This window comes from Cynocephalus volans, chromosome 12 (genome assembly GCF_027409185.1).
Source record: "Cynocephalus volans isolate mCynVol1 chromosome 12, mCynVol1.pri, whole genome shotgun sequence".
Classification (NCBI taxonomy): Eukaryota; Metazoa; Chordata; class Mammalia; order Dermoptera; family Cynocephalidae; genus Cynocephalus; species Cynocephalus volans.
In genome coordinates, this window is record NC_084471.1 from 49,076,892 (window position 1) to 49,104,025 (window position 27,134).

The following is a 27,134-nucleotide window of genomic DNA, read 5'->3' on the forward strand; positions in this document are numbered from 1 at the left end:
TATGATGAGGTTCTTTAAAAATATTAAATTACACTACCACTAAGTAGCTTCTTACCACAAGTTCTATAACGTCTTTGCTTCTCTTAATCATGCATTTTTGAGTGTTCAGTACTGGGGAGAAAAAAGATAAATATATATAGTTCCTTCCTGCAAGAAATTTATACTCTTATAAAATAAATTAACCATATACCTAAACAGGTATTATTCAAAAAGCCTTGACAAAAAAGGAAAATGTAAAAGAAATTACATTCTCCTAAAGCAGTTTCTCAACCTTGGCACTACTGATATTTTAGCCTGGATAATTATTTGTTGTGGGGGCTGTCAGGTATACTGTAGGATGTTTAGCAGTATCCTTGGCCTTTGCCACTAGATGCCAGTAACATTCCCTCTCCCCAGCTGAGATGACCAAAAATTGCTTCAGTTGAGAACCACCAGCCTAAAAAGTTCAAAGAAGGCTTTAGAGAGAAGGAAACATAAGAATTGGTCTTGAAACCTGGGTAGAAGTTTAAAGGTCACAGGTGAATAGAAAAATGAGTGAGTTGACTATAGGTCACACAGAAATAAGCCTTTAAAAAAGCTTTGACACACATATTCAGTTAGTGCCCTGTCTGTTGCCTTGCAGATTCTGGTTATGTCAGATCTCAATATTGCAAGTCCATCTCTAAAACCTCTCTCACCCTTGATACTCTCCTCTCTAACAAAGCAAGCCAGTCTCGGGTCAGAACCCTCAACAGGCAACAGTGCCTGTAGGACTTCAAAAATATAAAATGTTGTCTTCACTGCATATATTTTATGGTCGCCTTCAGTTGGTGGAAATGAGACTTCTTTTTTTTGCTTTACTGTCATTAAAAACATCAAAGAGGCCTCTAGAAAGGGTCATTTAGAGAAGAAAATAATGAGTTTGGTTTTGGAGTGAATTTGAAGTGAGTTTGAAGTGGTCATCAACTATAAGAAATACAAAAAATTAATTTAAAATAGAAATTGTTTTAATATAGTATGGATATGAAATACATATATATAAATACAGCAAAAAGTAAAACAGAACATCAGGATGCAGAAGGTAATGGGGACAAGCATTTTGCTGTCTGTTTTTCTCCTGCTTTCTTAAACAAAATCACTTTTATCTTTTAATGAATCTCTTCATTACCATGTAAAAAAACTCCTCTTCTAACATGACATTCTGGAAGTGCCATTCCAAGAATGTCACTTTAGCATAACTAAGAAAATGTAAATAGCATACATGTATTTTAATTCTCTTCTATCTAAAATAAATTACTTGATTTTCTTAACAACTTGTCTCTGACATTTTGGTTGAGCTAAGAAGGAAGGCTTAAAGCTCTGAGTTGCCTCTGAAGGATATAGAGAATTGATTTCTTCTTATTTCTGCGGAAGTTCACTAGGCAAGTTACTTGTGTCAAGTCATTATGATAACGTTCAGCACAAGTAATGCATTAATGTTGGTGGATATTGCCAACAAATTACAGTATGTGATACAAAACAATTTCTGCTCCATTATTTTCAGCTTGCCTTTTCATAAAGGGAAGATATGCAAAGAAAACAAACATTTGCATAACATTGTTAGTATTCAGATTGATTCATGACTTTTCACTGTGGAATCCACCAAAACCAAGAGAACCTCACAAATAGCATGGAGTATTTGAAAGGTTTCTGTTGGACCACATCTATGCATACCACATGTATAACACAGTGAAAAATCATCTTTGAACTTATTTCTGTAGCAATCACAATGTGCCTAGTGTTGCAATAGTTTAAAATTGTCAATAAAAATCCCTAAGACCTAAAGAAAAGTTCCAATGGACCATCTAGTTATATTCAACTGATTTCAGTTAATGGACGGTTACGGTTACAAGGTCATGGAAGTTATACATGTCCCATTTAAAGTTAAGACTGTTAATCAAAATGCAAACTGTTACATGATGACAAAATGTTTTAAGCCAAAATGGGTCGTTGTTTAGACTGTGTTTTTATGCACTTCAATGAGTCATTAAACCTCTGCTATTTCAGAAGAGAAGTACTCCTGTTGAATATTCAGTGGTATAAGCAAGAGTATAGTCTATTTTTTTAAAATAACCATTCAAGTAAACTAAAAACATAATGCAATAATGCTAGCAATATGTATGTAGGAAGTGGTGTATATGTGAATAACTGTGTTATAAAAACAGAGCATAACATTCATAATTGTTTTCCCATTTACGTACTAAATACTCTTATCAAAAATGAGTATTGAATACTTGTTCATCATTGATGAAAAGTATTATGAATGCACTAAAATTACCTTCCCAGGTTTTGATGTTAGGTTTTCATAAGAACAAATAAAATTGGTGTCTGAGATTCAGCATTATGTAAGTATTATAAAGTACTGTTACTGTCAAAACTCACGTGAAGTCGTGGGACCAATATCTAATGCCTTTCCCTTGGTACTGAGGGTCTTTCTAAGGGCTGCACTGGCATCCTCCTGACCCTTTAATTGCTGGCTCCTGCTATTCTCACTGCTGATTGAAGGCAGTGCCATAATCAGAGAGTTGTGTGTGGTTTTTTTGTTTGTTTATTTCTGCCAGTCTTTCCACTCCCTCAACGCTCTCCATCCCACAGTGTCTGTCCAAGGTTAGGGTTTCTCTAGCCATGAAATAGCACAGCCTTTCTTTACCCTCTTTTCTTCCTAGCGATAGGGATCTGCTTCTTCCTCCTCTCTTCCCAGTGTTTTGAACTCTGCTTAGGGGGAAAAACAAACAGCAGCCAAAGGAATGTGCACAGTGACCATTTTCCCACTGTTTTGCCAGCATGGGGAAACCACAAAGCAAGAACATTGGTCCTACATGAACTTGCACCAGCCCAAAGAGCAGATCACCAACCATGGGATAATATAATAATATTTAATAGCCATAGAAGTTCCTACCAATTGTCAGACACTATTCCAAATGTTTTATTCCTCATGTAATCCTCACAACAACCCCTTAAAGTAGGGTATTGGTATTGTTATCCCCATTTTCCACATGAAGACACAACAATTAAGAAATCTGGCCAAGGAGATAAAGCTAATAAATGGCAGAGTCAGGACATGAAGCCAAGCAGTCTGGTTCCAGAGTCCCTTCTTAGGAGGAGAATGAACAGACTGAACACACACTTTCCCCTCCCGCAGCACAACCAAAAAGAGCTTGAATCTATTCTTAAAAGAGATCAAAAATAACCAACAATGGTAATTTTAAAACTTCTTTCTTTGTCCATCTCTGATTTTTTTTTTTTTTGAGTTATGCAGTCATGAGGAAATATGTGAATAATTAAACTAAAACTTCATCCTGCAAGTCAACATAAGCGTGCACTAGAAGGAATCCATTCCCTCCCCCGTTCCTTCATGAGGGGGGCCAGAGCTCCTTAAATGTCAGGCCCACTCAGGCACTCAGAGGCCTGGAGGCAGGGAGGGCAGGAAGGGTGAGTCTGCGCCTCTTACCCCACGTCAGTCCATGCAACCTTGCCAATTTTATTCCACCCTCACAGCCCCACCACCACCCTCTGGCTGTGTCTGTTTGTGAATTGTTACCGATCATCCAGGAAACTGGGAACAGTGGGGAAGGAGTATATTTCACTTTTAATTTTCCTTTATTCTGCATAGTAAAATTCTATCTGTGAGAGACAGCATCCACTCTCTAGTGTAGAAAGTAGGATGGCGTGGGACTTTGAAAAACTCTGGGGGAACCCAACCACTCTTGTAAACCTGGGAGGATGTAAAGAATATGCAAAGAATTAAGAGAAAGGTGATGATGATGGTGAAGGTGATGATGGTAACAGTGATGATGGTGATGATTATCATTGCTGGGGGTGGGAGGTGAAGAAGGGACATCTTTTCTTACAGACCAAAACATTTATGTTTCAAAGGTAAATTATTTCTTCCTCACTGTTTTTGTACCACTCTTTGAAGTCAAGCTTGAAGAGGTGAGTGCTATTCTTGTAATCATATCAACCAAATGCCACCATCATCAAGTAAACCTACAGCATTATCCCACACTGTTGTCTCTTCAGCCCATCTGCACACACAGTGGCAAAAATTAGTTTAAGAAAACCACATGTTGTGCAAACCAAACAAATGCTGGGAAAGCCAGTAGCGAGTCTATCCTTGTTTGAAAGAGCTCCAGAGCACATAGGCTCTGTTTGGACGTTGAATAAGTAAAAACACAGGCAAAGTAATTTAACTCTTTCAGAAAAACTGTGTAAGGGTATTTCAAAAAGTTCATGGAAAGATTTGTATTATTTTACCTTTCCATGAACTTTTTAACTACCCTCGTATGCTTTATTACAATGTAGGGTGATCAAATCAGACGGCACCACAGAAAAACATGGCAAAACAAACACTAATTGTATGAATTTTCCTCCCTAAGTGAACCATAACTAAATGGTCAGGTTTTTAAAATATTTTCTAGATTTTGTTTATTGGTGGCATTATGAACTGTGACCAAAATACAGCACTGGACTCAGTTTATGCATTTTATGCATGTCTGACAGAATAACAATGAGCTAAGTCCATTAGGAAATCATATAAAAAGGTTTTCACATAAATAAATGGCTCTCAAAGATTTTTCAGTTCATAGCTACGTAGAGGGGCAAAAAGCCATATACTCCCACTAGCTCATGTAAAACTATCTGCCCATCAAAGTGAAGGGGAGAAATGAAGCTGCTTTCAACATAAAAACAATGTGGTGGTTTTCTTGTTTTTATTAAATATCATGATTATTAACTCATTCCAGAAAAATTACAAGGCATCAAACCAAATTCCCACCCCAAGATAAAAATTCTCCATGCTCTTCACAAGATTTTTGCAAGAGTGGTCCCTATTCTTTACGAGAATCACAATTATTATTTTTACAGTTTACTTAGAGATCATGATTTCTCTCTCAACAACCCTTTATAGAAAAAGGCCTCCTATTTTTATTGTCTTCTGTCACAGTGGCATGTTATACACCCAATCAAAGTTTATCAAAGAAAAACAGTCTCTCTTTTGAAAGTGAATAAAATGTTCATTTATTCTGAGTCAATTTCTTCTTTCAATCCAACCATCTGGATCTAAATTAAGGTACCCTACTTTGAACATGGGTGTGCTCACCATCTGGCTACCCAAAAGCGACAATTACTTCAGGTAAATGAACATTTTACCTAATTCTAAGCAAGCATATTCTCTTATAGGAAACTGTGGCATAAATACACACCCCTTTTATCTACCTGCTGCACAACTACTTGAGGAAAAAGTGAATATGTGTTCCACCTAATGGACATAATTTACTGCTTGTGTGTAAACATTTCAATTTTCTGAGAATTTATTTATTTTCAGTATTCAACAAGTGGTGAACTTTTTCTCTTAGCCAAATGAGTAATCAAAAATAGCGGATTTGCCTTAAATTGAGGAAACTTGAGCTTCCACGGGGAGCTTGTCTTCTAACCTTTATCCACTATAGTATGGGAAGCAGGAAAAGCAAGTCTTCCCTTGAAGTACATAACCAGGCCTGCTCCAATACTTAGAGGGGGATAAAACTTTCCAGGAGTGAAAGGCATGTAGCACACAGTGGAATTTAATTTTCCTGTCCTCACCAAAATTCTTTCTCTCATATCTCTGAGGAATGAGCTGAAGAATCAGATTGACAGGATATTAATGAGTTATTGTTTCCACATAGGCTAAGTAAAGTGGACCGAGTTGCAGTATTGCTCTTTTAAGTATTTCAAGTTGCTCAACGTGACTCTCTTTGGCAGATTAAATATTTGTTTCATTACAGAAATTATCCTATAATTAAATTGGCAAAAATTATGACTAATTAAAGAGCAAAATATTTAATGCTTAATGAAATGAAAATTCAGAGTTCGCATCTGTGTCCTTTTGGAAAGTGGGTTTTAAAATGCCAATTTACATTGCATTTTGGGGATAAAATCATCACCAATAAAAGGCCAACCCTGGCTGAATTCCTGATATTCATCTGTTTAAATATGCTCCAAGTAGTCATAGTAACAACAATAACCAAAAAAAGTTTAATATATGGAATGTTGACATAATTCTGAAGTGGTTTATTAGATTTCTTTTGCCTTATCAACTCCAGTAGAAACATCTAAGAAATTATCAGACTCACTCTGGTATTGAAAATGGGAGAAAAAAAAAAAAAAAAAGAGGAACAAGTACTTTCTCTAAGATGCTGTTTAGAAGTAAAACCACCCTGGCATCTTCAGAACAGAGAATCCTGCATTTTTATTGGGATGCAGTTTAACCACATGTGCACTAGGTTAAACTTTCAACCAACTTGTTTACATTTTGGGGGAAAACTGAAGGAGAGAGTGAATACAAATATGCACTAGGGATACAAGAAATCATTTATGGGTCAAGCAGAAACATCTGGTCTTTTTAAGAGTCCTGTTAATTTGAAAGCACTGACCAAAACAATCTCAATTCTGCCAATATATTTTGGCATGGCTCAAAAACAGGATTTGTTGGAAGTATTTATTTTACCACAAGATTTATCAGCAGTGATATCCAACTCTCACTATTGACATTCTGACACAACAATGCTGTTTCTAAACATAACATGCAAATTTGTCTTCTATGATTCTATGATTGAGGGTTTCTTAAAAAATACTTTTACTCTGTATTCTGTAGAACATGTTGGAGGAATGGTAGAAGGGGGGTTAAATTATCCATATCTGATCTTAGAAAGTGAATAATTTCTACATACACTTACAAGAAGTTTTCTATCATACAACTGCTAAAGTATTGGGTATTTTATTTATATGAAGTTACTTCATAGCACTCTATAAATAATAAAACTTTTGTGTATTCCCATAACACATTGAAATTTTCTCAGCTTCTTACACAATAACGTCTTTTGGTAGTTTCTGAACACCATGAGCCCTGATCTAGGGATCAAAAAGCCAAAGTTCCAGTCGTAGCTCTCCACTGACAAGCCTGCTGCCCTCAGGTGCCCTGGCTACTCTGAGACCCAGTTTTCTGCTGTTGTATCACCTGAGGAAAGGAGAGGCTCTGCCTCATTGCTAACCTCCAACTTGCCTCTCCTTCTAAAGTTAGTGATTTCACTTTTAAGTTCACTTTGGTTGTTTATCTGCCCTATAGTCATTTAAGTAATCAAAGTTACTTTAAATGTAATGGGTTAGAGCAAAGAGCAAGAAGCACTGTTCATTTATTCAACAATGTATTTGAGACCTTATCACCACAGGATGCTCATGAGAGCCAGCATTTAGGACACTCTAAATGCCAGGCACACGGTTAAGTGCTTTCCAATGCTTTCGCTCATGGACATCTACACCAATCCTATAAGGATAGTGTTATTAGTATTCCTAAATTAGAATTAAAGGTATGGGCTCTAGATCCAAACTACCTATGTTTGTATCCCCACTCCGTCAGCTCACTCTTTAATCTGAGTCAGGCTATGTGGCTTCTCTGTGCCTCTATTTCCCCACCTGTAATACAGGGAGTTCTTGCAGGATCGAGTTCATGAACGGTGCGCAATTAGCGCTAGAGGTAGTCATTATTAGGAATTGGCAACTTAGATGAATCACATTCCTCAAATCTTCACCACAGGTAGAGGGACAGCGGGGAGTCGAACCCAGTTCTCTTGGATTCTGAAGTCTAAGCTCTAAACAAGTGGTGAAAAGCGCCACAACTTCTCAAATAAAAACTATAATACTGCACAAATCTAAAATTCATCAAAGGCTCTCACTAGCAATGTATTTGAGACTGACCACTAGTTTGCCCACCTTTCACCACTGTAGTCCTTTCCAGAGACAGCGACTCACGAACAAACAGCAGGCATCCCCCAGCGTTCATACGGGGCAGGCAGAGACTGCGAGGTTACTCCTCGCGGGCTTTGGCCATGGCAGACGCCAACCCCCGTCCCCGCCCCTTCACCCTGTCATTTGGAACCGCTCTTTCCGCTCCGAATCTCAACTTGCAGTTTGGGAAAACTTTATGCAGTCAAAGGCCATCCTGTGCTCAGCGCCTGCCAGCGGACTACTAATAGTCAGGGGAGCTGGGCATGTTGAAGGGAAGTGGATGTGTGCCCTTCCCTACCCTTGTCACCGGGATGCGCGGCTGCCCTGGCCTTTGGCGCTCATGTATTTTTTTTTCCTCGACGGTAACTTGGCAAGCTTTTCATGTCACTCCGGATCGCTCGGATTACAAGATACCCTTTAGAAAAAAAGCCCGCCACCCCCTCGACCAAGGAACTTCCACCGGGAGTAGGGAGGTCCCGACTAGAAGAGGGGCAGCATTCATCTTTTGGCACTGGTGAGTGACTGTGCGGACTTAGCAGCAGTGGGGGTGCTGGGTGAAGGTCCCACCCCGCCTTCACTTCCTTCCCCCACCCCTAGCTTTTCGGGTATTGGAATCCAGCTGGGTCCCCAGGGTCGCCGTCCGCCCAGCGGTTCGAGCTGCCGGGCGGGGTGGGGCGGAGCGGGGCACCGCCTCCCTCCGTACCTTCTCTCGCCGTGGAGCACGTAGGAGCTGCGGAAGAAGCCCAGGAGCTCGTTCTCGATCAGGGCGTTGTAGATAATCTTCAGGTTGTAATTTCTCTGCGCGTCCAGGGTCCTGTTCAGCACCACCACCAGGACCTGGGTTTGCGGGTAGAGGAAAAATCCGGCCACCGGGACAGCCCCGGCCGCCCGGTCCTCGGCCACCTGCACTTTCTCCACCGCCACCCGGGAAGCGTGCAGCACGACGTAGCGGGTGGCGTTCCGGCACGCGATCTCCACGTTGACCTCCCCGGAGAAGGTGAAGTTCTCCATGAAGGCGGTGAGCATCAGATTGTAGTGCAGCGGCTTGAGGTGGCCCGACAAGCGCAGCTGCGTCCAGGGCTGCCCCTGCTCCTGCTCCTCCTCCGACGGCGGCTGGGCGGACGGGGTCCCCGGGCTGGCCACTCCGCCCGCGTCGGGCTGCGAGGAGTCCACGCCCGCGTGGTGGCTGCGCCCGGCCGCTCCCGGGAGGCTCGCGTTGCTACCGCGCGCGGGGAAGCCCGCGGGGCCACCGTCGGCGCCGGGCGCCGCGCTCGCTCCGCACTCATCGAAGCGCAGGCTGAGCAGCACGGCGAGCATGGTGACCGCCAGCAGCGCCACGATGGACACGGCGAAGGCGAGCACGAGCCGCTTGTGCACCGCGATGTGGCGCTCCGTGGTGCGGGGTCGCACGCCCACCGAGTCTGCCCACGGGTCTGAGAGCCCCCTGCCGCCGGCCCGGAGCGCGGCGTCGTCTTCCCCCATCGTGGCCGCGAAGGGTGAGCAGCTCTTCTCGGCCCCCTCCTCCTCCTCCTTCTTCTTCTTCCTCTTCTTTTTCTTCTTCTTCTTTTTCTTCTCCTCCTCTCGCTCCCCCCGCTCGCCGTCCAGGGCCATCACACCGCCTCCTCCTCCTCCCCCGCCCCCTCCGGCACCCCCCGCGGGCGGGCCACCCGGGCCACCGCCAGCGCAAGCATCAGAGAACGCACGCGGGCCGAGGGCGCGACGCCGGCTGGGACCCTGGGGATGCTGGCCCGGGTTCTTTTAAGACGGGCTCTGGCCGCAGGCGACGGCAGCCTCGGCGTCGCCCATCAGCCCCGCCTCTCTCTGGACACGCGCGGCCGGGGCGCGGGGCGTAAGCTCTGGGACGCACCCAACTTGGAAAGCGTCTGGCTCGCCCCAGCGCGCGCTACTTCTCGGGCGAGCACCCGGCGACTGGGCACATGCTGCCCCCGCCCCTGCGCGCCTGCGGCTCCCGGCTCTCCCTCCCCTGCGCCGCGCTCTCGCCTCGCTTTCCGCGGGAGCCTTCCGACCGGTCCTCGGCTCGGGAGGACAGGGAGCGGCGGGGAGAGCGAGGGTGGAGGGAGGGAAGTTAGGGCTTCCGCTTTCTCCCCCTGCTCCAGCGGCGGCGTTCAGTCCTTCGGGTGGGATGTGCTCGCAGCAGCGGCGGTGGCAGCAGCAGCACCGGAGGCGCCCGAGCCATGCACCCCGCGGCCGGAGAGGAGAGGATGACCAAGGAGGGACAGACCGGAGTGAACCAGCCGGGGGAAGTCCCAGGGCCGCAGAGCTACGCCGGGATCTGTCCTGGAGGAGCCTTCTCCTCCACACTGGACACTAAGCAGCGGTGGTGGCGAAGGATGTGAGGTTACAGAGCGGAGAGCGAGCCTTCCTCGTTCCGATGTTGCTCTGCCCTCCGGAGATGACAAGTGAGGAAGAAGTGTCCGGCCAGGCCATCCCCTTCAGGTAGATGAAGCTCTGGGTTTGCTCCAGATCCCGGGGGGAGAGCCGAAGTGCATGTGTGCGAGCGCGTGTGCATGTGTGCGCGCGTGTGTGTGTGAATACACACAGGCTCCGGGTTTAGATTGCCAAGGCGACTCCAGCTGCATTCAGGGACTGAAACTCCCCGAGAAAGGCTAAGGAGAGGGCGAGAGAGCGCGAGGAGAAAGGGAAGGCGGGAGGGAGGGGAGCGGGTGAGCAGCAGAGGCAGGCACGAGGAGATTAGAGAGCTTTTCTCCGCTCTGTCACACCAGACACCCACAGCCACAGAGGGGGTTGCTGAGCCGCCTGCAAGAAGTACATTGTAAATCTTCCGCGTAACAAGCCCCGCAGTCACTACTCTTCCCGACTCCTTTGCCCCATCGTGGTTCCCCAGAGGGATCCTCAGGGCTAGGGCTGTTAACATCAAGAGCAAAGGGAGATCCTGCTGGGGAGACTTGGCTGGGTAAGATTTCACATTAGGCTCGCCAGAGGATTTGCAGGATTGTATGTAAACTGAAATAAATTTTCCAAAGCCTGACTATATATATATTATACCGTGTGATGTGTCCAGGTGTGCGGAATAATGGTTAGTAATGAAGCATTAGAATCCTCTGGAAGTAAATGCCAAAGAAAGGAGGTTTTCCCCATAGGATAATTTTTTTTTCTTTTTTTTTCTTTTTTTTTTTTTTTTAGATTGTGGAAATGATTAAAATAGAATGCCTACAGTGCAACATTCGGGACCAAAATCTTGAGACAGAAAAGCTGGGGATACCAGCCCCCAAGACTTTAGACTTACTAGAACAGTGAACAAATACATTGCTTGACTGGTCAGTTTTTCGCTTCACCTCACCACAATTACTTTTTTGCAGTTTTCCAGTGTTATCATGAAAATTGTTTAAACTTCATAAGGACGGTTATCAATAGGAAGTGTTTGCTGACAGCAGGAAGCACCCTAACAGGTTCATAGCCCATTAGCTGGTTATGGACTTATCTGACTTTATTGGAGTTTAAAATTATAGCTCAGAGTATGTATGAGTATATGGTATATCCAACCCTCAGAATTTGCATGAAGAACTCTAGCTGGAACAATATTCAGAAAACAGCCAGCCCAAAGTGACAGCTAAGAGACAGGAGTCTCTAGTTTTTAGTAAAATGAAGTATGATTGTCTTCAGAGTAATAAAAAATAAAGTAATTCCTTTTTACATGTTTCTTTTACATCTTCAAATCCTGAAGGCATTTTAAAAATCATGTCCATAATTATTTTCCTTACAAAAAGGAATGTTTAATGCTACTAGCGTTGGAGTACTGAAAAGATACAATTAAAATATTGTGTTTGGCTTTAAAGCATGACCAAAGAGAAGAGACCAGGTACACATCAATTTTAGCCTGATAACCACTGAAAACTCAGCCCTACTCGAGGAAGCTCTTTTCCATTTACCCCCAGATGGGATACATGCTCAATGCCACACATTCTAAATGTCCATTTGAATCTTTTTTAAATGATGATGAAAATAAGTGCCAGGGTGGGTTTTTTAAAGCATGTTGTATGTGGGCCGTTAGCAACAGACCAAGGGAAATGCCACATTCTGTTCAAGTTACTTTTTTCTGATCTGTTTTTAAATGTCTGTGCTCTTGCTGTCCATATGTATCTGACTGTATACATTTTAAGAGTTGAGGCATTGGGGTTCTTTAGTTTGTTTTCACAGAATCAAGAAATAATAGTGCAGGCAAGCAAAAGGAGCCCTATGTTCCAGCAGGTCACCAGACTCCTCTGACTTCAGAGTTCTAATCTGGTGATTCAGAATTACTGATCTTATGTCCATGGATTCAGCACATTTGATTATCAGAGACTTCTGGAACCACCCCCAGGAATCTGAGAACCACTCTCTAAATGAAGAGTTAAAGAGATCTTTAGGACCTTTCTTTCTCTCAAATGATAGTCAAGAAAAGATTCAAAGAAGGCTTTTTCTGTTTTTCTTTGTATTTTGTCATTGTGATTATGTACTTCTGAAAATGAGTACAAGGCAACTCTCAAATATTTTGGAATTAAATAATACATTTACCAATTAGTAAAGTCTCTGTACTGGCTGTGATTAAATTCATAAATGGATTGTTTTAGAGACCTAAGCAGAATGGACACAAGCTTATTAACATAGAGTGGACACGACTTATTAGCTCATTGATTCTCGTTAAATGTAACTTTACCCAGTAAACTCAGTATTTAGATCAGGTGGGTAAATGTTTCTTCCTCTCATCTCAATGATATAAAATGGTCCCTGTGAGTTTTTCTTTTTTTAATTTCTGAAAGTATATAGCTCCCTTTCCCTGAGAAGTAAGCACTTTGGTAAACTAATGTTTTAATATTATTTTTCCAGAGAATGTTCATTCTACCTTCAAACCAAAAAAAAAGGCAAATTTTAGATGGTGTGCCTTACAAATATATTAAAGAGTTGATTCACTAATATCCCTTTAAAAAGTTGCCTTCAGTATGGTAGGTCACTGGATTAGAGACAGGTTTGATTTTGCCAATGCTAGAGCCATGCAGAGCTCTAAACAAGGAAATAAAAAGTGTGTGATGTTTTTCTCAAAAATACATTTATTTGTTCGGAGAACGTTATGATTATTTTCTTTAGCTAATAAATGTCATTAAACTCATTTTGTGGCCACATTTGATTCAGAGACTTGTAAAAGTGAAAACAGTCTGAATGTTTAATATCCATGAGGCCAAACAGAAGTTGTTTTAAATTAAATCTACATGTTAGTCCTGGAAATAATCAAAATGAACTATCTTCAGTGAATGTGCTGGCTTCAGACTCTTTACTCTATTTAAATTTGAACTGCTTTTTTTTTCCTTTTTACACTGGTTTCTACACACAACTCAAGTGTCTTTGTGTACTCAGTCCCTTCAAGGGTGATTAGAATTTCACATCCAGAAGAAGCTTAGCTCAGGATAAAGAATTAGAACGTGCTCTTCCCTCACCTCTCAACGTTGTCCTAACCCAGTTACTTAACGGACTCAATTTCTTCATGTATTAATATAAAGGAGTTAGACTAGGTAACTTCAGAGATCTCTTCCAGCTCTCAAATTCTACGAAAGAAATTCAGAAAAACTACCTTCTTCATGCTCTCAAGAGATTTTAAATCAATCTTCTCCACTGAGAAGCAAAATAATTCAATTAAAAACTAAAACTTTAATGGGTAAAGATATTTTATAAAAATGCACCATATTTGTAAAAGCATAGGAGAAAACAAACAAATGTTACTACTTTGGCAGTCAAAACAAGGCTGAAATATTTTATGGGAGGGATATGTTTCTGAAGACCTCACACAATTGGTGACCAATGATGACAAGGAATCGCAGAAGTCCCTGCTTACCAGCTAAAGTGGTACTGCCATGTGGCAATAGCAAAAAGGCAGTTTGAAATTTGAAATTGTCATAATTCAGTGAAATTTTTAATTTGGAGAAATCCACATTATTGCAAACTTTATTAATACTTTTATAGTGCACACTTTCAAAATTTCATGACATTTGGCTCCACTGCTGTCAGCACTGTTGAGACGTTTCATGCAAGAACCACCCTTTCAGATAGAACATTCCTCAAGATCTTGAAGATGAAGAGAGAAGAATTGTTTAAAATTAGACATAAATGAGATAGTGAAATGTCATGATGTTTGTTTGTAGTTTGCCAACTACAATTAACACCTTGATTTAACTGTAAGTTGTCTGACTTCTATTTATTTAAAAAGGTTAATCTGAATGGATATTATGACTTCTTACATAGAAATCTGTGAAACCATGAAGTTGTTTTTTAAAATCCCCTAACCTATTAGTATATTACATGTTATTAGTTCTAGGGAAGTCTCATAATTATGCTTACACCAAGACATAACAAGTCTCATAGCACAAAAGGGCTTCTATAGATGGCAAATGTAAGGAAAAGCATGACCAAATAATCCACAGTGTGATTCCCATTTCCAGCATTAAATGTTATATACAGAGAAGGGAGAACTATCATCTCAAGAAAATTGTATTTTTATTTTGGAGGGTTTCCAATGCTAGGTTAAAACTCTTCAGTGTTCACTCTGTGCTCTTTGGTTTATGATCTAAGTAAGAAAGCTCCATTAAAAAGGCAAAATACGTATTGTGGAAATATTTACAGTTTATTCATGAAAACCACAAGCATAACGTATGCCAAAGTCTGCAAATAGAATAGAAATTGGGTAACTTTCCAGAGACGTTTCTATGGAACTAGTCCATTTATATGGTAGATGAGGAAATGGAAATAGTAAATATACAAATATAGTTGTTACCATGAATTTAAGTTGCTTAAATCAATGTTTTTCAGTAAACACGATAGGAAGAATTAGTGATGATAATAATAATAGCTAAGATTTTTTTCAAGGGTATAATTTGCCCAGGTATTTGTCTAAGTGTTTATGTTACCTTCTTTAATTATGAAAATACCACCATGAAGTCAATGCTGTTATTTCTCCCACTTGACAGATAAGGAAATCGAGGCTCAGAGACATTAAATATCTTGCCCACAGTCATTTAATTAGTAGACGGCAGTCCTGGAATTCAAAACGAACCAGTGTTACTCCATCACTTGTATGCTTAACCAGTATGTCATACTACTTCCCAAAAAGTAAACCAAATGTAAACTATTCAATTGCATGATTGATATTTGCTACATAAATTATAAAGTCAGTGCCAGGTACTATGGTAGGGGTATAGCACTGAACCAAACAATCCTGGTCTCTATCCTCGTAAGAGGCAACAGTGCCTGGCACATAATAAGTGCTATGTGAATGTTTGTTAAATGAAATGAATACATAGAAAATAATGTAGTATGGCCCTGAGCAGAGTAGTAATTATAATTTTGTAAAGTAATGACAAAAAAATGGACAGCATTATTCATCCTGGATTGAGAACTAAGTACAGTCATACACCACATAACAACATTGGGGTCAACAACAGAGCATATACACCATGGTGGTCCCATAAGATCATAATGGTTATACCATATAGCCTAGGTGTGCAGTAGGCTGTTTATGTAAGTATACTCTCTGATGTTCACACAGCAACGAAATAGCCTGATGATGCATTTCTCAGAACGTATTCCTGTTAAACCATGCACAGCTGTAGTTGAAAGAGTTGTCTACAGCTTATTTTCATACTGCAGAACAAGCAGTTTACATGCTTTAGGAATATTACCTCTTGAATACATCAAAAAATATATACTTAACCCTGGCTTATTTGACAGTTCAAGTTTACATGTTTTGAATGGTACCTCACCTCTTTCAAACCAATGGTACCTCACCTCCTTCAAACCATGAAAAGTATCTGCTTCAAAGGCACACTTAGGTTTTAATATGAAGTCACATAAAGACATCCAATATTCTGTTTTATTTCTTCCACGTCTATTTTCTAATCCATATTTTTCTCTCTTCTAATCATGTATTCCCTTTTCTTTCACTTAATAATAAAACATATTTTTTACCTTTTAGCACCTTCACTTACTGCAGATAGATGCTGCTTGATATATATTTATCAATATAATCTCTAAATGAGATAATTAGATAATGAAATATTACTAATATTGAGGTCATCTACATGTATGTGTTTTTAAAAGCTGATTTTGAACTGCAGTGTTTTCTATTTTTAATAATATATAGCAGTATAAAATATTTAATATATAGGTTTGCTGAGTCAGTATTCTGGTTAAAGATGCAATTACTTCCAAATGAGAAACACATCTTCTGTTAGAAAATATTTCTGTATACATATATATGTAGTACATGATAATAACAAAAATTAAAATCACAATGTTTTAAACCTTACTGAATTCCTAGTTTGAAACTAAGGAAAAAGATGTATCATGATATTTTTCCTTCAAGGTTTTGGCCTGTGCATAAAAAATGTCTTCTTAGTCATGAGCTGAAGAATAGCCTTTTTTTGGTTGGTTTGCTTTCCTTGCTTATATTCAGAGATGTTTTTTAGAAAAAGACCCAGTTCCTTCCACCACATGGCACTATAACTAAGGAACCTCCATACCTCTTTAGTTTTAGGGTTACATACCAAGGCTACGCCAGCGTCACACCATTTTCTCTTTCTCCATACATGCTTTTCTAAGAGCATTTCCCCATTTACATCCTTATGCAGGCTTAGAAGGTATTCAAGTGCCTTGAAAGTTGGTGAAATATGTATTTGGGGATTCAGAAATTATTCTTGAAATACAAACAATCAGACTGGCTGAAATACCTTTTTCATGGTCATTTTAAAAAGTTATTTAGATGCTCCTACTTCAAATACTAAAAGTCTAAATATATTGTACTATAAATATTATAAACCTAAGTATGTTAGGTTTTTATTACATTTATATTAAGAACATTAAGTGCTGGGTACTATACAAAACATAACAGAGAAATGGTCATAGTTTATAACCGAACAATGGTTATGGAGTCTATATCTGGGGGAAAAGAAAAACTTCCCTACAAAATAACTTCACAAAAAAATTCAATCAAATACTAACTCTAGAAAATAACCAGCTGTTTGAATGAATGAAGTTTTTTGCTTCAAAACAATCTGTAGGAAAAAAGCAGTGAACCTGAAAATGACTATTGTGAGATATTAGCATTTTAAAATTTGGATGATCATTTCGTGAAATAGTTTGGATTCTCATAATAGGATTGATTTAGAATGTAACTTGCTCTGCTCTTCACTTTTGTCACTTTTCTCTTTAGTGCCACCTTGTGGGTTAGCCAGTTACAATAAATATATAGGGATTTGAGTGGGTTTTGGGGGGTTTTTTTCTCTGCTGTGTTCAAAGCTAGTTTTAGAAAGTAGTGTGGTAAAACTCAGATATGAGGCGATTTCTTTGTTTTCTCAGAGAAGCAACCACTTCACCAGAAGATATTTGCCATAATTCTGCAATTGGTCATCTGGACACCAGAACGATTTCTCAGAGATTAGAAATATTAGAGCCTACACAGAAGTCAGTGTTCATTTACAGGATAATCACCAAATTTATCTCGAATAACATCATTAGGAAACTCTGACTTGTGATTTTTCCATAAGAAAAATGTTTTCTTAACTCAGTATCACCATTTCTTCAACAGTGTCTCATGAGAATTTATTCTGGGTGACTCCATACACTGCTCGATCCTGTTTTAGGAAAAGCTACCAAATCTGACTTTGTTTCTTATGCAGCTTACTTCTGGCATCAGATTGAATTTGCATTGAGTTACCTTACTTGGTTTATTTTTTAATTGTGCTGCAGTTATAAGGGAATAAGGAGAAAGTCAGTACAATGTGTAGAAATGTCTTTTTTAATTGAGACAGACAGGAAATATGTTATATGTTCCCTAATGTTCTCCATATAGTAGAGGTGCTATAATAATCTTTGGAATAGCCAAATAAAAAGGAATAGTTTCACCTGAACATATTAGAATTTGCTTCTTACTTTTTCATGGAGAAATTAATTTTGAAATTACATTTATGGAGTCATTTTAGAACAAGTGGAAACCATATCTAATCTGGTCACTTTGAATGTGTAAGTGTTCATATCTGAACTCCTCCTGCCCTATTAAGAGTTGAAGGTTGTACCATGTGTTATTCAAAAAGTAATTTTCCTTGGATGTGCGATAAGGCCTTAGCCTCGACCTATAACCTGAATGTCATGAGCTATCTATTATCTAAGCTAGAAGCACACCACCAACAACGAAAAATTTTATGTATTTTTATAGGCTTGCTAAAATTCTATTATAGTACCAGGGCAGTTAAATACCATCAGTAAGTCTGCAAAAACCTTAAATTTAACTCTCTAGTTATTTTTAACTTGAGCAAGTCTTATGCTTTGATTCTGAAAGTAATGTATTGTGATTTCCAACTCAAGAAATGCATTTTAATTGTTAATGTTTACTCCCTTTGATATTTGAATTTCTCCAGGACATTCTGACATATATCCAGTTTCCCAAGGATTTGGAACAGGAGCAAATTAAAAGATACCTAAGGATGGCGACATTTAATCTATAAACTTCCATTTAACCTTTGCATGGCTATCATTGAATAAGTCACTGTTCTTTAATCTAAAAAAAAAAAAACCTCAAGAAATAACTTTCTTACCTGGGAACTATGAAAAGTTTTGACCATTTTTCCTTCATGCTTCAACTCTAGTTTTAATACTAAAAGTGTGTCTTCCTTCAGTTTAAGTGAAATAGCAACCTCCAGAAAAAACCCTTTAACACCTATGCAGTTGTTGAGGGCACAGGGGCTGCACTATATACAAATAAGTGATACCTGCATTCTACACACAACTTAATTCCTGGGATGAATTTGATCCTCCTCTCACTTTTATTATATTCTTGTTAAGTATATGGGATTTCTCAAACAAGTTACAAGAACCAAAACATATTTCATCTCTATTATGTTACAGATTACAAATTATGTAGATCCTAATAAATTGGGTTACATTACATACCAACAGCTTTTTCCTAAGAAGTCGAAAGGCTTTTAAGATCTCTTTTTAGTTGCTCTTAAGGTGAGACTGAACAAAACATTTTCTTGACATTTCTGAGAATTTTATTTTTAGTTTCCAAGAATCATGTAGTTTTTTAATCTTCCAATGTGGGAAAGTAGTGAATATTGATTCATTTTTAGAAGTGCTAACATTCGACTAGGTAAACTTAGTAAGTTATGGCTATTAACGTTCTCTTTGTCTTCTAGACAGAAAATCAAAGCTGTTTAAAGTAAAAGATATGCTTACAATCAATGTATGTCCACAAGTTAACTTTAATGTTTACAAACACTTCCTGTGATCATTGTGTCTTATTTGGGTGTGTATGTGTCTTTATCTATATCTATCTTTAAAAATATAGATACAAACAAATGAGAAAGAGAGTTATATATGTTTCTATATGGTCTGAAGAAAAGTGTTGTACTTGTCACTGTGCTAAACTGCAGGGTTATAAAATGCACAAATAGTTCCTTGTGTCATTCCTTCATTTTCAGTGCTTGCCAAGATAGTCAAATGAAACTGCTGATTTGATAACCGTCCAAATATATAATTCTAACACCATGATTATAGGATCATTTCTTTATTTCTTGAGATTTACCTATAGTAGCTCACTGTTTAATGTTCAGCGTTCTATAGCAATTCTTGTTTAAATGTTCAGAGCAGGAGCTACACCTTCTAGGATGTGCAAATAATCAAGTCTTAGCAACATTATAAAATATAATCCACATTATGAGTTGAACAGAATGAGCTCTCAGATCTGATTGCCTAAGGCTCAAAACGTTAATGCCCCTGAAATACCTTGTATATATTAGCTAGCTGAAATTGCATTAAAACTAGAGAACCAATTGTGGTCTTGACCTTGGTCTCACTCCACCAGCCTTTGCGTGCTGCGGCCCGCCTGAGAGGGGAGCTTCTGTTCCACGGACACATAGCTGGCTGCCGACCTTCACCTCCTGTCTGTTCCCACAATTCCAAAAAGGATCAGGTCTGTGGAACTTCATTTCCTAGTGTTCCATTATGAACTGACTTTATTGAATTTTTCCCAAAGTGCAACATTCTCCAGTTCTTTCTCAGGAGTGCAAATTGAAGAGACACAGAACCAGATTCAAATGAAGAGAAACCTTAAAAAATAAATAATTCAAACAATAATGCCATGAAAAAGCACTTTGAATTTTTCAATTACCAGGCAATTGACTCTAAAAAAGCAAACCATTTTAAATTATCCACATGCTCTAATTTATTAGTCCAGAGCTCTTGCCCAAGGAATTTTTTGCAAAGGCAATATATAGGACATCATGAGAATTTGCCTGCTTTTCTAACCTCTTTTTTGCCCACAATCTCTATAGAACTGAAAGCATGTCAGCAGCAAAAGAGGGCCCACCAGTGGCTATAAGAAAGAGCTCACTAATAAGCATATTATATATAAAAGTAAAGGGGAAAGAGCCGAATTCCACTTTTAAAAGTCAAAATTCTATGGATGGTAAAGATTACAGACATCATTGCTTATTTATTTATAACCAGTTAAAAGTCCTCTATATTTTTTTCCAAATCCTCAAAATATACTGCTACCAGTCACATAATCTTCTGCAGAGAAGTTTATTATGAAATGACCACCTGATTTTGTAAAGTCCAGACCGCTTTAAACTAAGCTAAATACCCTCCATTTACCCAATAGCCATTCAAAAATTGTATAGTTAGGGCTCGCTGGTTAGCTCAGCTGGTTAGAGTGTGGGGCTGAAAATACCAAGGTCCAGGGTTCAATCCCTGTACTGGCCATCAACAACAACAAAAAAAAAATTGTATAGTTAATGAACACTAACCAAAATAACAAGTTCACAGAGCTTAAGGGAAGGATAATTTTTCAGTCCCCTTTGGAATCTAGACCAGTACCATCAAGATCTAGAAAAATTCAGCTATTAGGCACAGTGGCTTTTTTCTCAAAAAAACTATTATCTGCTTCCTTGGTAAATATTTAATAACTTGAGAAGGGGAAGAAAAAAATTGGGAAAAAATATCCTAAGTAGGTTCAAAATTCTTATCTAAATCTTTCTTAAATGAAACATAACTGCACATATTTGTGGGGTACAGAGTTGACTATCAATACTTGTGTACAATATGTGATGATCAAATCAGCATAATTAGCATATTCATTACAAAACATAATCATTCTTAAAACGTAATCATTCTTCATGTCCATTAACCAATTTTTTCGCTAATCCCCTCTCCTCCTTTCCCACTTCTAGTAACCATGGTTCTGTTCTCTCCTTCTGAAAGTGCTTTCTTAAATTGTGCCTTTCAAATACATGAGATGTTTATGAAAGGAGCTTTAAATGTAGTATTTAGAAATGACTTTTCAACTCTATAATTATAAATTGATATAAACCTTATAGAAAGTAGTTTAGCAACAGCTATCAAAATTCACAAATCTAAAAACTGGAGCAAGACTTTTGAGACACCCTGTATCGTAACTGTTGGCATGACTCTCTGCTACTAGAATAAAAGCTTCCAGGAAGGAAACATGTATATTCATTTATGTATCCACAAAGCAAGCAAAGTCTCTGGGCTATACTGAGTCCTTCATAAGTATATGTTGAATGAATTAATGCTCCATTTGTTATTATTTGTTATCAATTTCTTGGCCCTTATCTCTGGTTTAAGGCTTGTGTCCTCCTCCCTGCCCAACACTCTTTTGGCCTACGTGCCTGACAAGGGTGCTCTTCAGTGTGTCCTCCTCTGAATAGCCCAGTCAGCCACTCTATTGGAGTTGGTCCATAGCCAAGATCCTACTCTTCCTTAGCTCTAGAATAGAATCTTGCCACCAGAGTATTAATTGAAAGCATTTTACCTACAGTTTAGAGGGGATGAACTAACAAACAAAAACTATATCATTTCCCCTGAATAAGCCCATAGTAAGTTCCAGAATCAGTATCTGATCCTCTCACCTTCAATTTTGGAAACCAAAGCAATGCATTCACCTGGAGGGAAGATTTGACTAGATGTTGACAATTTATGTCATACACTGGAGTCATACTTTACAGAGGAGTTAGACTCTGAAGTCCGCATGTAAGATAAGAAGCACCTGTGGTCAAATTTGCCCTTGAAAAAAATCTAAACTGACCACAAAGGCAGCAAGCCATGGTTTTGTGTATCCACCAATACAGCAATTTGTATACAAAGATGTAAATATAAAATATGTACAGCATATACAATATTTCTGGTATTTTTAATTAAGTTAAATTTGAGTAAATAAAAATATCCATATGGTATGACTGCTGATTTAATAACCCTGCCACCAATTCACTAGTATGTTTATGATGCCTAAATAGCCAGCCAATGCAGAAATTTCAGTTTAAAAATGATGGTAATGACTTCTTTCTTTTCAGCAAAAAGGAAGTCCAGTGGGTGTCAGGGCACACACAAGGGGACTTTGGAGTGGGCAGGAAAATAGTTTAGTGGGAGTCAGGGCCCAAGGAGAGAGGGCTTCTGAGCAGGTCAGAGACCTGTCAGGATAAAATAAATAAAAAGGTAAATGGGAAGAAGAGAAAGTTCTTTCTTGGATTAGGATGTCAACCAATAAGCACAGAAGGAATTCAGGCAAAACATCAATGAATGGTAAAATTAGAGGATGAAAGTGCAATGAGAAACAGGATTTTATGTAGTCTTAGAGTATCTACAAAATGTTTGTTAATTAAAAAGGAAAAAAAAAAGAAAAGCTGGCTTTATAGTGGAGAAACCTAACAGACACCATCTAAGTCCATCCATGTTGCTGCGAATGGTAGTATTTCATTCTTTTTTATAGCAGAGTGGTATTCCATTGTGTAAATATACCACACTTTCCTTATTCACTCATCTGATGATGGACATTTAGGCTGATTCCAACTCTTGGCTATTGTACATAGTGCTGCAATAAACACTGGGAGTACAGGCATCCCTTCAGCATGATGATTTCCATTCCTCTGGGTATATTCCCAGCAGTGGAATAGCTGGGTCATATGGTAGATATATCTATCTATAGTTGTTTGAGGAACCTTCATGCCATTTTCCATAAGGGCTGCACCATTTTGCAGTCCCACCAACAGTGTATGAGAGTTCCTTTTTCTCTGGAACCTCACCACCATTTATCATTGTCAGTTTTTTTGACGTTAGCCATCCTAACTGGAATGAAATGTTATCTCAAAGTGGTTTTGATTTGCATTTCCCAAATGCTGAGTGATGTTGAGCACTTTTTCAAGTGATCAAAGTTCACACTACCTGTAATGGGACAAATCAGTACTATGTGCCCCACCTGATAAGAATGCAGTTAGCTTTGTATCTCACGAATGCTCTTAATAAATAAATTTTTTTTAAAAAAGATTCTCAGGCAATAAATCTGACAATAAAATACTGTTTTAAGATTTTTTTAAAAAGGAATGCAATGAGGAAAACACAACATCACTTCTCTGCAATTTATAATCTGGTTGCAAACAAGAAGGAACATCAGACAACAGAAATTTAAAGGACTTCTAGGAAATAAAAGTGAAGGTTATGAAAGTCAAGCAGAGATTGAGGACTCTTTCCGTCTAAATAAAGCAAGATAGGGAGTTGCGACAATGGAGGACAATGTGGGATCCTGAACTGGACTTTTTTGCCATAAGTACATGATTAGAATAATTGGCAAGACTTGAATCAGGTCTCTTGGAGATGCGTACTCAGGAGTTCGCCATACTATTTATACAACTTTTCTGTAAGTTTGAAATTATTTGAAAAAGAAAAGTTTAAAAAAAATCTTCCACATTTATTAGTACTTTTTTAAGCTCCTAATGTACAGCTCTAAAGTTGCACAAGCCAGGAAAGGAACATTTGTTGGAAACTAGTAATAATAGCATCAATAAAGTGGAAAAAATGATGAACTGATCATGTGATGTCAATCAACCAGTTTTTTCCAAAACGCATTTTACTTTTGGGTTTTATCTACTTTGCTGTCATCCTATAGGCACTAGCTTTGCCTGTTTAAATTTTTCCCTTCACATAGCCCACGTAGCCATATTAAACACAGCAAAAGATATTTTGAGAATACCTTCTGTAAGTACTTTTATCTTTTTTATCTCCTTTCCTTTTCTTCCTTTCTTCCTTCCTTCATTTATTTATTTTTGGAAGCAGCATCCACCCTACTGGAAGAACCTATTTTAAACATAGAATACCTTGCCTCACCCTGCTCATCCCCATGACAAATAGTTCAAGTAGCAGCTGAGAGACAGAGAAGAAAAGAATAACTACACACTTAACCTTCTTCACCCTCATCATCCACCCAGCAGTCTCTCCTGTCTCTTCCTTTTTATCACTATTTTCCTCCTTTCTTCTCTGGACCAGGGACATAAAACTGTTCTTGAAATTAATTAAATAGAAGGGGACCTCCAGCAATTTTTCTTGCCCTATAATCGAAAGTACTCAAACTCCTCAAAACATGAAAGGAAAGCAGGATGTAAACATTCCCCTTTTTAAACTTTTTTATTTTCTAAGCCATCTTCCTCTGCATTAAGTCAAGGCTATTCTAAACAGCACTTGTCAGAAAGGTGAGATACTGTTAAAAGAGTAGAAACTTTAGACAATGTAAGTTCAAATTACCTTGTCTACAATTAAAATAGCCACCATTTTTTAGAAATGAAAGGTAAGGTGGAAGGAAGGCAACAATCAAATAGATTGTCTAAGATCTTAAGCAGCATTCATCGAACAGAAGCATCTGAGAAACAATGACTACAAGTTATATTTGGAGAGATATTTTAGTCCTTTTGCCTGAATCTGCCTCACAGACCCTGGGGAAATATACTATTAGATATCCTAGTGCTTTCATCTTATCACTCCAATGATGATGATGGTGAAGATGACAATGACGACAACAAAGACAATAATAAAAAACACAAAGCAACTGAGCAGCACTATTTGTGTCCTACATGAAAACCATTTCCAATATCATCATTTCCTTTGAGATCCCCAGAAAGAAGGACTATTGCAACCTGAACTCCTATCAGTGTTGTTAGTCATTTCACATGATGCAATTTACAAACAGCTGGTATGGGTGATGCTGTTTGATTACACCCAGTGGCACCACTCTCAGTGAGCCACATCTCAGTGCTAATGAGGACCCCTAGTCCGTTATTCTGAAGCAGGATCTGCCCCACACCTCTCAAAGTACTGCAGTACTTAGTTATTCTGGGTACCACAAGGAGGGGGCTGGGATATGTTCCTCAGTGTACATCAATCTCTTTAGCATGGCCACTAATGCAAGTATTAGAATCACAAAGCTTCTCTTATGAAACTTGTCTGAAGGTTGTCATCCCTGCTATTTATTTATTTATTCATTTATTCATTATTCAAAAAATATTTATTAAGCAACAACTGTGCTCAAGGTATGGTGAACAAAACAGATTAAAATTCCTGATCGTGTGGAGCTTGCATTCTAATAGGGGTGACAGACAATTTTTTTTAATGTAAGTAAAATAGAGGTAAGAAAAAGGAGACAGGGAGTGCTGGGTACAAGAAGAGGGGCTACAAATATGACAGGGAAAGCCTCACATTTGAACGAAGACCCGCAGTAAGTCAGGCATGTATATATCTGGGGGAGAGGGAATAGGAAGAGCAAAGACTTTGAGACAGGAATTTGGCCAGTGTCTGAGATACAATAAGGAGACCTATGTGGCTAGAGTGGAGTAAGTTAGGGAGAGAGGAAAATGAGGTAGCATTGGGAAAAAAATGGTGATCTAAGATTGTGTCAGGTTTTGTAGGCCATTATAAATACTTTTGCTTTTATTGAGGGTGATGGAAGACACTGGAGAGTTTTGAGCTGAACAATGACATGATCTGCTGCGGGGTTTAAGAGAAGTCCTTCTGGTGGATTTCATAAGCATTCACAGAAAGCATAAAAAGAGAAAGGACAGTTTTGAGGCAATTGGAATAATTCATACAAGAGATGACTCTAACTTAGAGTAGGGTAGTAGCACAGTTTTTGCAGGACAGTTCTCCAGGTGGCTTTGCACACTCCCAGTTCTCTCCACTTTCTTGCTGGTAGTTCTCAAGAATAACTGTAGAATGTACTGAGAGTGCAACATCCTGAGATAAGAAGGAACTGCCTGAAACAGCTCAGGTCTTGTTCTTGTCCCTGCTAGAGAGTGTAACATTGTGAGTTAGGGAGGACTGCCCAGGACAGCCTGGGCTTTGTTCCTTTCTTCCCCTGGAAGCACGATGTCCTTCAAAGCTTTGCCCAGTGATTTGTGTTTCTTCTGAGATATAACCTAGGGTGAGCTGCCTTTTAGGGTCCCTCAGCTAAGGTGCAAGTGGGGCACAACAGCCAAGACTCAATCCACCCCAGGCAGCTTTCTTGGGCCTTGGAGAACCAGCTCACAATGGATCCTAGGCTTCTTTCATCCTTTTCTGACTATCTGGAAGTAACAAACCTGCTTCATATAACATGTTTGTGTGAGTGTGTTCTGTCTCACTGGCCTTAGGCATTGGTAACACTGCAGTAGAGCGTGCAGTGGGTGGAAGTGTTCTGACTCCTCTTCCTGGTGGTTGACATAATGATGATCTTCACTGTCCTCCACACAGTAGGAGGCCTTCCCTGGGACTGGTCATTAGTGAACCTGCTTCACAATTTATTAAGATGGCAAAGTCTTGGGAGGAAGATCAAGACTGTTGTGTCAGTATTGCTGACAGTCAAGAAGTGGCATAAGAATTGATCATTATATTTGGCATTGTGGGAGCCATTAGTGACCTTCACATGAACAGGCTCAGTGGAGTACTGGAGGAAAATTTCTAATCAGAGAGGGTTCCAGAATGAATGGGAAAAGAGCAGTAGTAGATGAAGAATACAGACAAATCTTTCCACTGGCTTTTTTGTAAAAGATGGTAGAGAAGTGGAATAACATCTAGAAGAGGATGTAGGATTAAGACAGGTTGGGGAGGGTTAATTATAGTACGTGTAGATGGAAATAATCTAGTCAGGGAGAAAATATTGATGTTGAAGTAAAGAAAGAAATTTGCTGGAATTATGTCCTAGAAGAGGTGTGACGGGATGAGTGCTAGAACTAAAGGGGTTGGTCTTGGTTTGAGAGCAGACAGTTCATCTGTAGGAACCAGCAGGAAGACGGTTACATGGGAACCTGTGGTGGTGGGTGTTTGTGAACATTCTCTTCCAAATATTACTCTTTTCTCAATGAAATAGGAAGCAAGATCATCAGCTGAGAGAAGAGGGGGGGAAAGGTGTTGACAGTTTGAGGGAAAAGGAAGAAGATATGATATAGTAATCTAAGAGGACGAGTAAGTAGAAAATAGAAAATGGAAATATTTGACCTTAGGATTATTTCACCTGAGTGCTCATATGATATTAGTGG

At 39.3% G+C, this 27,134-nt stretch overlaps 1 protein-coding gene across 1 annotated transcript in view; it reads right to left on the minus strand.

Moving 5' to 3' along the window:
- Window positions 1–9,390, minus strand: part of TRHDE (thyrotropin releasing hormone degrading enzyme) — a 394,124-nt gene extending 384,734 nt beyond the window's left edge. Inside the window, exon 1 of the mRNA XM_063076143.1 lies at window positions 8,483–9,390. Within this exon, the coding sequence (XP_062932213.1) occupies window positions 8,483–9,390 (908 nt within the window). The remainder of the gene's footprint in view (window positions 1–8,482) is intronic.
- Window positions 9,391–27,134: the final 17,744 nt, after the last annotated feature.